At 43.9% G+C, this 10337-nt stretch overlaps 1 protein-coding gene across 1 annotated transcript; it reads left to right on the top strand.

Moving 5' to 3' along the window:
* The first annotated feature begins 1725 nt into the window (after window positions 1–1725).
* Oseg6 (intraflagellar transport protein Oseg6) lies at window positions 1726–7738 on the top strand. The gene is made up of 11 exons (XM_065229430.1): window positions 1726–1986; window positions 2086–2243; window positions 3188–3910; window positions 3970–4450; window positions 4505–4633; window positions 4696–5272; window positions 5333–5615; window positions 5683–6932; window positions 6993–7279; window positions 7350–7426; window positions 7491–7738. Exons 1-11 carry the CDS (start codon window positions 1972–1974, stop codon window positions 7600–7602), a joined length of 4092 nt encoding a protein of 1363 aa, XP_065085502.1. The 5' UTR covers window positions 1726–1971; the 3' UTR covers window positions 7603–7738.
* Window positions 7739–10337: the final 2599 nt, after the last annotated feature.

Below are 10337 nucleotides of genomic sequence, written 5' to 3'. Positions count from 1 at the left end.
AATACGTAATTAATCTACGGTTTTTGGTGCAGGGTATTTAGTAACCTGAACATTAAATTTCCCTAGCGACACTAGCTACTGCTAGGGGGGGGGGGTCTCCTGGTTATCGTTCAAAACACCAACCACTGCACTTAGCTAATTGAAATGCGTCTTAGCACACGGACGCCTGATATTGAAAGAGGCCGATTTTGGGCAATGGCCGTTCTTTCTCCCAATTTTCCTGCATCCCGTCAGCCTTATTTTGTATAGTTGTTTGTAGCTCTATGGTGGACATAACGTAACGGCACAACATTTTCACAGCGGTACAGAACCCTATCACTTCTGTGGTATACTGCTGTTTTTGCACAAGAAACGTGAAGGTTCTGAATATATAACATAAATGACAAAAACCTATGAATTTGTGACCAAACGGTTACAATTTCAAGCACCTGCGGTGAAAATATTGTCCTCTTCCTATGCTTCACGGTGAACATTTCCACCCTCATAACTCTTTTGATCGTTACCCTATTCACCACCAGAGGCTGAAACGATCGCTTAGTTTCTACTGGATTCGCCTATAAACTGGTGTAGTCCCTGGTGTAGTCTGATTCCGTGGGTGTGTGGTCATTCAAGAGAAATCGACGTTCAAAGTCATTGTTAAGGCTGGCGAACAATAGATACGTTTTCGGGTTTTTTGACAGATAATGCATGGGCTAACTGTCAAAAAACCCGAAAACGTATCTATTGTGCGCCGGCCTTTAACGTTTCGAGTTATACCCTTCTGACATGTTTCCCCTGATTTCTAACTAATTTTCATTTGAAGTTGAATAAAACCCAAAAATTCCAAAAGTGTGATAAAAGCATAGAGGTAACTCTAAGACCAGAAGGTCCCGAAATAACGTGCTCAACTTTTTGGCTCAGCTCTGGTACTCTCTTCGGTCTCAAGCTAATCGATTCACCCCTCGAAACATAGGAAAAACCAATAACCCCTCATTTTATCTGTCAAACTTTCATAGCGAATCAAAACAAACATGGGGTATGAATGGGGTACGTTAATCGTTTGCTTGGGACCAATAGGCTAGTCAAGTAGTGAGCCAATTTAAAATCGTTAGTTTCGTATTGATTGTTGATAAAAGTGCACGTTTCCGCCAAATAATGTTGGTGTCTTTGGAGCACTTATTGCTTGCATCATAAGGATTGACGTTTATATGAAAACTCACACTGTGAAAACGCGTTTGGTGTGAAATGCGCAATATTATCTTGACTCGAATCAAGATCCATATTTATTGTTGGTTGCAACTAAAACTGGACTGCTCCAAAAATGCAAAAAGTGTGATAAAAGGGCACGTTTACGTCAAATCATGTTGTTGTCTTCGGAGCACTTATTTCTTGCTCCATAAGGAATAAGTGCACCGAAGACAACAAAACGATTTGACATAAACGTGCACTTTTATCACACTTTTTAATAAGTGAAAACGCGCTATTTGTCCAGTATGGTGGGAAATGCGTAATATTTATCTGTTTGTAAAACCTTGTAAAACCAGTGAAGTCTCTGGCAACATTGTATGCTACTGATCGTACCTGTCAAAAGCAACCCATCCCAAATAGTGTCTTCGATGCACATCAGGAGAAACTTCCACACTCACACATCGACACACCACCTGTTGCGTAGAGCGATCTGCACGGTTGTATATTTTTTATGCTCGTTCTCGTTTTATGTTGCTGCTCTGTTTGCTGTCCAGTCAGAGTGAAGGTTTTATGCTTCGATGCTATTTTTTGTTCTCCGCAACCATAGCAACCTGTCACTGTGGAAAGCGGTAAACAGAAAATTTTCATTACTCGTCAGAACAGATTCCTCCCTTTGCGGGACGACGAAACAGTGGCAGATTTATAAGTGAGAAATTGATTCAAGTTGGCGAAATTGGTGGAAAAATGAACTCGATTTAGGCTGATCCCGGTGCAAAGTGAGCATAAAACGCAACAGACAACGCGATGAGCGGGGATAAGGTAGGTAATTGCTGATTTCCGTTAGTTTTTGGTTGCGTTCCGTTTTCGTTGTGGGAAAGAAGTTCGAAGACGCACATTGATTGGGGGTTTGAATTTTAGGTTCTCTATCGAAACGAGGAACCGCACGGTCAGGGCGATGTGTACTTCCTGTGGCAGACGGGTGGTTCGGCCCAACTGATGGCCACCACCGGGAGCGATGGGACGGTGGCCGTTTTCAATCGGCAAGGGCTGCTGATGGAGAGGATTGTACTGCAGGGGTGAGTGATGGCGGGACGGGGTTTATCGATCGATAAGTGGATTAAGTTTGGTTCAAGGTAATGTTCAGAGTACGTTCAAGGTACTTTTACTTTAGTGAATGTCAGTGGGAGTAATGTGCGAGTTTTAAAAATGTCAATTAAGTGATTCCCGTAAAGAATATTCCCAGAGATGGCGCTGTTTCTTTGGTAGGCATAGTTGAAATTCAGTATGGGAGAAGAGATAAAATCAATTATTGACATACAAGCAGTAATCAAGAATTCACGTGTCCAAGTACATAGAGATAGTAAATACCAACCTTCTTTGGAACTTATACTTTAAAATTTATCTGTTAATTTACTGTAAAATCAATAAAACAGTTCCTTTCCCTACACTTTGCTTCCAGCCTTACTACTAATAGCTAATTTGTTTATTATCGGGGTTGGAACCAGTTCCAACGGTTCTAACCCAGTGTGAAAACGAACTTTTTGTCAGTGCGAACCTCATCCTGAGGTAGGTTTAAAAAACAAACGATCAAACTGATGTTTGTCAGAAAACAAGCAGAGCCGATTTGAGGGTGCCAAAAATTAGGGACTTCGAATGTGAATCTAAATGCATATATGGAGGTACCAGTGCAGTGTCAGGTACTCTATTGTGTAGTTTGTGAAAAGGATTTCTAAGATTGCAGACTGCACTGTCCTTTACGAGGTCCTTTGTTAACAACTAACGGAAAGCAGTTTATGTGTAATTTCCGATAGATGTCGTCACAAACAACAGTAGTGACATTTGATGGCCAATAAGCGCAGACATTATTTCCATCGGCTCATTACAAATAGAATCTGGTGAGAGAATTTGGGTAATCTGATAACAACGTTGGCAGTTTGCTGCTTCATGGTACACCCGCACTGTCGTTGGACTTTGACGTCATTGAGCTAGTAATAGAATTCCAAAATTACATCAATTTCAGTCTTTGCGCGGGATTTGCCTGGGACAAAGATGGAGACGTCCTGGCAGTAATCACCCAGAGCTCACCACAGCTCATCCTGTGGGATTCCAACTCTCAAAAGAAGCAGCACGTTGACATAGGTCTGCGGGACCCACCGAGCTGTATCGTATGGTCCAAACGTGGATCATTGCTGGCAGTGGCCACTTCCAGAGGTAACCTCTCGATCTACAATCATGCAACGACGAAGAGGATTCCCATCCTGGGCAAGCATACCAAGCGGATAACTTGCGGGGCCTGGTCTACGGAACATGTCCTAGCGTTGGGAAGCGAGGATAAGTACCTCTCATTGAGTTCCGAGGAAGGCAATACGGTGAGGTCGGTTCAACTGCGGGACAATCCCAGTGATATGCACTTTGCCGAGATGAAGACAGATGAGCGAGTTCCAGGTGAGAATACGATAAGTATGATCCTTGGAAAAAGGACGCTGTTCTTGTACCATCTACCGGAGCCGGATTCTCCGACGGAACTTGGATTTCAGCAACGTTACGGCTCGCTGTTGCAGCATAAGTGGTTCGGAGATGGCTATATATTGTTGGGCTTCAGCTTAGGTCACGTGGTAGCGATATCAACACATCCCAGAGAGGTAGGGCAAGAAATGTGGCAAGTTAAAAATCACAGAGATTCCTTGAACAGTATTGCCGTCTGTAAGGAACTTGAACTTGTCGCGTCATGCGGCGATAATAAGTGAGTAAACGCAGATCTTGTATCATAAGAAACCTTTCACTCAATTCTGAATCTTCCAGCATCAAAATCCACTCGATGAGCAACCTTCAAGAAACGGTCAAAATCCTAACCCTACACGATCAAGCAGGCCTGAAGAACATTGAGTGGAGCTCCGACGGGCAGCTGCTGGGAGTGACCACATCTCAGGGTGCAATTTGCGTATTTGTGACTAAGCTGCACTCGCTCTATGCGATATCACCGCCTCGGATAGCGTTGCTGTCCAGCTTGGCGGAAGTCGCCATTCATCACTACGCTCCGGACAAGGTCAAGTCGGCTCCGACGACGATCACTCTGGAGATTGAACCTTCCTTTCTAGCGGTGGGACCGTACCACTTGGCATGCGGAATGAACAATCACGTCTGGTTCTATGACCTGGGGCGGACGTTGAACGACAGTCCGCTGCTGTTGGGCGATCGAGAGTACATGTCGGAGATCAAGGAAGTGGCTTTGAGCTCCGAGTACTGCGCAGTTCTTTGCGGAGGGCAGATCATGCTTCATTCGGTGAGTTACTCTGGAAGAAGCTTTGGAATCTGGTTTAACGTATGTATTATTCAGATCGAATCTACGAACGAGGCGACCCTGAACCGGGAACCGAAGATGTTTCCGGACGAAGTCCGGGGAATGGCCGAGTCGGTGATCACCTGTATAGCTCTGACCAATGAATTCCTCTGTTTCGCCTCGGATGTAAGTAACGAACTTTGTTGGATCTTCTGTGTTTGATCTTAGTGGACTGTTTTTTCTGACAGCTTGGAAATGTCGTTCACTTTTCCTTGGAACGCTGGTCAACGGTAGTTCAATTTCGACATCAGGTAGGTATTAAAGCCCTTCATTCGGACCTGGACGGAACGCGGTTGGTGTTCATCGACGATCACAACCATGGCTATGTGTACATTTCGGCGACCGAGGAGACCATACGGATTCCCGAGTTTCCGAAGCATGTGGTTGGAGTTTTGTGGGACTTTTCCCATTCGACGGTGTTCATAGCATTCGATCGGAGTAGCTGTGTGACGTACGCTTTGGTGAGGGCTTCGGTGCAGGGTAAGAGGGTCGAGAAAGTTGGAGTTACCAGTTTGATAAGCGATCAGATGCCGTTGCTGCTGTACGATGGAGAGTTGTGTCTTCACGGGAGTGGCGGCCGGTTGACGACTATAGTTTTGGATACCCACGCGAACAAGCCCGGCAGAGATGCGAAGGAACAGTTGCGGTCCGTGAGATTGATGAGGAAGTACAATGAAGCTTGGGAGTTGTGCAATTTGATGAATGACGAGGAGGAATGGAAGCAACTGGGACGATCGGCCATAGAGGATTTGAATGTCGTGTTCGGTAAGTGGTTTGCTTATTGTGAACGAGTTAACGAAAATTCTCACGTGAACTGATTCGTAGCCATCAAGGTCTACCGCAATATTGGGAACGTAGCAATGGTGTACGCACTGGAGGATATAGTACAAATAGAGGACACCAACAGCCTAGCCGGTTTCTGTGCCTTATTACTGGATAAGATCGACGAAGCAAAGACACTGTTCGCCAAGAGTGGAAACCCACAGGAAGCTCTTGAGTTGTGCCGAGATCTGCTGCAGTGGGAGCAAGCGATGGCTCTGGCCGGGTCGCTTGCTCCCGAGCAGTTACCATTCCTGGCCCGGGAGTACGCTCAGCAGTTGGAGTTTACGTAAGCAATCTTTTGAAGTGTTGATCTAGGTGGTGCAGAATCTAAGTATCTAAGTTTTGAATTTCAGCGGGAGCTATGCAGAAGCGTTGATGAACTTTGAGCGGGGTCTCAAAAGTGATATTCTACCCGGCTCGGATGGCGTAATTGAGCAGGAAGTTCTTGAACAGCACGTAAGCCTTTGTAAGGCAGGCATCGCCCGTACTAGCGTTAAATGTGGAGACTACCGAAGAGGCGTTCAACTTGCGCTGGAGTTGAACGACAAAGAGCTATTTAACGACTGCGGGGAAGCTCTGATGGCCAATGGGAACCTCAATGAAGCGGCTGTACTGCTGGAAAAAGGTGAAAACTGGGACAAGTGCTGTGAGTTGTACATTACCCTCAAGCAATGGAAAAAGGTCGATCACATTCTACCGCATGTTACTAGTCTTAAGCTGCATGCAGCCTATGCCAAAGCGAAGGAAGCGGAAGGACACTATGCGGAAGCTATCAACAGTTACCAGCTGGCGGGGGACCTCGATAGCGTTGTCCGGATATACCTGGACTACCTCTCCGATCCTCACAGTGCCTCGGAGATCCTCTTGGAGACGCGATCTGTCGAGGGATCAAAACTGCTGTCGAAATATTTCGAACAACACGGTGACTACGAATCGGCGATACAGTTTCTGGTGCTTTGTGGTTCCATTTCGGATGCATTTGCAATCGCACAAAAGCAAAACAAGATCCGCTACTACGGTGAAGTCTTGGAGCAGAGTTCCAGTGCTAAGCCTAGCGATTACCTTGTACTGGCTACGTATTTTGAAAACGAAAAGTATACGCTCCTAGCTGGGAAGTACTACTTCCTAGGGAAGGAATACTCGAAGGCTTTGAAGCACCTGTTGAAAGCTTCATCGTTTAGCAACGAAGAAAATTCAGCTCTTTCGCTAGCGATCGACTGCGTGGCGTCAGCAAATGACGAAAAGCTTTCCAACCAGCTGATTGAGTATTTGCTCGGAGAGACTGACGGTGTTCCAAAGGATCCAAAACTTCTGTTCCGTCTATATATGGCCAAGAGACAGTTCAAGGAAGCTGCTAAGGCAGCAATGATCATTGCCAATCAGGAACAGATAGCCGGTAATTATAGAAGTGCTCACGACCTGCTGTTCTCCATGTACCAGGAACTTAAGAGGAACAATCTTACGATAGCGTCAGATATGAAAGCTTCACTGACACTGCTCCATCGGTATACGTTGGTGAGGACGCACGTCAAACGTGGTAATCACCTGCAGGCTGCTCGGTTACTGCTCCAAGTGGCCAAGAACATCTCACAGTTTCCGTCCCGTAAGTGGCACCACGAGCTGAATTTCATTTGAATCTCAAACTGATTTGTTTCCGTTTTAGACGTCGTCCCAATCCTAACCTCCACGGTGATCGAGTGCCATCGGACCGGGCTGCGTAAGTCGGCCTTTGAGTATGCGGTCATGCTGATGCGATCGGAGTTCCGCGGTCAGATTGATCCGAAGTACGGCAAGAAGATCGAATCGATCGTACGGAAGGCACCGCGTGGCCAGCTGGAAGACGAAGGAGCATATGAATCCAGTCCGTGTCCGGTGTGTGAATCGAACCTGCCCACGATGGATTTCATCTGCGGTCAGTGCAAGACGACACTTCCGATCTGTATTGCTACGGTGGGTTTGAGGGGGATGGGGTCATTTAGGTTTGGAGGATTGGTAAATATCGTTTCTTTTTGTTTTCCAGGGCCAACACATCGTGAAGGAGGATGTGGCAGCCTGCCCGGAGTGTGATTTTCCTGCGTTGAAAGTGGAAATGATGAAGTATGAGTATAAATTGTAATCTGTTTCCAGCTGTACTCTAAACAACTACTTTCATTTGTTCCAGAATTTTGGAAACTACGGAAAACCAGTGTACAATGTGCGGGGAAGAGATTGAGGCTACCCGGCTGGTGGACATAGACGATATTCAGCCGTACATTGAGGGGGCGGCAACGTGATCTCATTTGGCGAAAGAGGGTGATGCAACCGATGTGTTGCATGGCATTCCGTCGAACCGGTGTACCTTAATGAGGAATTTTATGTGCTTTAATGTGAGAGTGTCTCAGATTTTTTTTTCTTCGGAAGATATTGTAAATGTGGATTGAAATTGGGGTTTGTCAGTTTGGCGTAGATATATCACGTCATTGGATTATTCTTTAAGTTCATTGCATACATTTTGGCGCATTTTCAACTAATATCTTTGCACAAAGAGTTTGAAACCCAGCACTAGGGTGTACCAGTCATTGTCGTGACCGGACGGAGGCTACACGAATTAGTGATACAGTACTCTCGGCTGTTCTGTTTCCAATCTGCTGTTGCAGCTCATCACAAGAATGCTCTCAGCATGAAGTAATAGTAGTAAAATTACGTTTTATTTCCATTGATATGATGATATTTACATTTGATCATATCTGGAGAACTTTGAGATTAGGGCGTTATTGTTTTTGTAAACAAACACGACAATCGATTTCTCGCAAATTAAAGCTCAATCTAAAAAATTAACGGCACAAACAGGTTTACATGATTCCTCTTTTATTTGATGTGGTTTGTTCGCGAGATTGAGTTTCAATTTACGAGAAATCGGAGATACATGTGTTTGTTTACAAAAGCAATTACGCCCAAATCTCAAAGTTCTCCGGATATATTTCAATTGATTTAGCCTGAAGAGCTCTTCATCTTTGGTTGATTGAATAATTTATTTTTATTTTCGTTTTTCTTTGTTTAAACATTTTACAATTCCCTTTTTAGGGCATATTTAGATTGATGGCCGAAGTGGTGGGCGTTGGCCAGATTTGGATTTTTCTGATGTAATCCTAGATTATTCAATACTCTAGATGTAAGACCTAGACTATTCAATGCTCTAGTAACCTCAAGTCCGTGCTCTGTCATAATATTTCATTGTGATTAATCAACAACCATTATTCAACTCATCAGTCGCACTGAATAAAAGCAGTCAATAAACTCTAATGTCACTTCTATGCAAATATTAATCAACTAACAACTTGTAGCTGCAAAACAAAGCCAATAAAGTGAATATATTACTCATTTGATGGCTTCTACATAACCAACCACTCTTGCTGATTAACTTAAACATCAAAAGTGCTTTTTCAACAATGCAACGAATCGACTTGAGGCTATTCAGAGGAAATTTGTTCGCTATGCTCTTCGTAGGCTACCCTGGAAAGACCCTGTAAACCTCCCGAATTGTGGAAGTCAATGTAACTTGCTGAGCCTACAACTTCTCAGTGTTCGCCATGATGTCGCTAAGGTTGTCTTCATCGCCGATCTCCTGTGTTCGGACATTGACTGTTGTCCACTTTTGCAACAGCTTAACATTAATATGCGACGAGTGCGAACCCACTCTTTCTTTACGACCCCGACTTCTCGCACAAACTATGGTGCAAACGAACCAATTACTAGCATGTGTAAAAAATTTAATAGATGTTAAAACTAGAGTCGGTGTATAATGAGTCACGCCAAGAGTGAAGCCAAGTCTACCTATTGAACTGTCAAATCGGCTACCTATCGTGCAAAGTAAATAAACATTACGATGCTATAAAAGGTCCACGAAAGGTATTGCAATGAAATATAAAATAAAATTGAAGAAATCATCATAAACACGCAGCGAGCATTAAATGGTCATGGGATACGTTTGGTTTGGATCAGTAATGAGAATTTCTACTATTTTTTGATAAGATAATTTGACAAAATCACTGATATTATGATTCACTACAGCCGTTATTTTTGGTTTTTGCTAGAAGTCATTTAAAGTTGATGTAGAAGTCCTCTGTTGCCAAATGAAAAGAAAGGGAATACTTCGGAAACTGTGATGCGAGTTCAACTGTTTTTCTCTTGGCGTGACTCATTATACACCGACTCTAGTTAAAACTTTTTTGACTTCAATGCTTCCCGTGCTAGTCTTAAGTATTTAGGGCCTTATTACGGGTGTCACTACACGATGATAAGCAAGTGATACTCAGAATAAGAGCCGTGATTACCGTACAAATCAAATGGGAATCACTTCACCGTGACGACAAGTGACAACTTTTCACCGTGAAGTGACATCCGTAATAAGCCCCTTATTCTATAATGTTTTATCATCCTGATTAAGAGGGTGCAGTTTCGAACCCCTTTGAATACGGTTGTGTTTTAAGTTTGTTCTCTGTTTTGTGCGTGCATTCGTTTTCATAGTATTCGGCTGTATTTGCCGGATTAGCGCTGGCGCTTTGCCTCCCGGACGGTTATACGTGTGTAATTGGTATAGTTTTCTCGCTTTCCGGGAAGTTGTAGAATCGAGAAAGAAAAAGTGATTCATCATGTTTGCATGCATCAGAAGAGATGTCGCAATTTGCGTTGTTTGATTTTTTCTCATGGACCAAAAATTAGTGGCATCGCGAGTGATAATTTTTAATTTCAGTGTATATACGCGCTACATGGTGCGTGAAAGAGACTATCTGCGTTGTCTGTTTTTTTTCTTCGCTTGTGCTCCCGGTTCAAAAATTTGTGGCATCGCGGGTGATAGTTTTTAACTTCAGTTTATTTATGCGTTGTATGATTTTTAAGCGGTCGCTTCGTGTTCGCGTCAAGGAGATGCAAGTTGCCACTTCCACTTAGAGTAATCGACTATATTAGACTAAAGAGCCTGAATTTATAAAGAGACGACATGTCAAAATTGGAACAATCGATTATCTGT

The sequence above is a fragment of the Ochlerotatus camptorhynchus genome, unplaced genomic scaffold (assembly GCF_037179485.1).
Source record: "Ochlerotatus camptorhynchus isolate MF236.1 unplaced genomic scaffold, CSIRO-AGI_Acam_v1.1 ptg000314l, whole genome shotgun sequence".
Classification (NCBI taxonomy): Eukaryota; Metazoa; Arthropoda; class Insecta; order Diptera; family Culicidae; genus Ochlerotatus; species Ochlerotatus camptorhynchus.
The sequence above is the reverse complement of the archived record's forward strand: the minus strand, read 5'-3'. Positions and strand labels throughout refer to the sequence as shown.

Coding starts and splice junctions, on each gene's coding strand:
- Oseg6 (XM_065229430.1), top strand. Junction 5,273..5,332: donor GGATTTGAATGTCGTGTTCG/GTAAGTGGTTTG, acceptor ACTGATTCGTAG/CCATCAAGGTCTACCGCAAT. Junction 6,933..6,992: donor CATCTCACAGTTTCCGTCCC/GTAAGTGGCACC, acceptor TTTCCGTTTTAG/ACGTCGTCCCAATCCTAACC.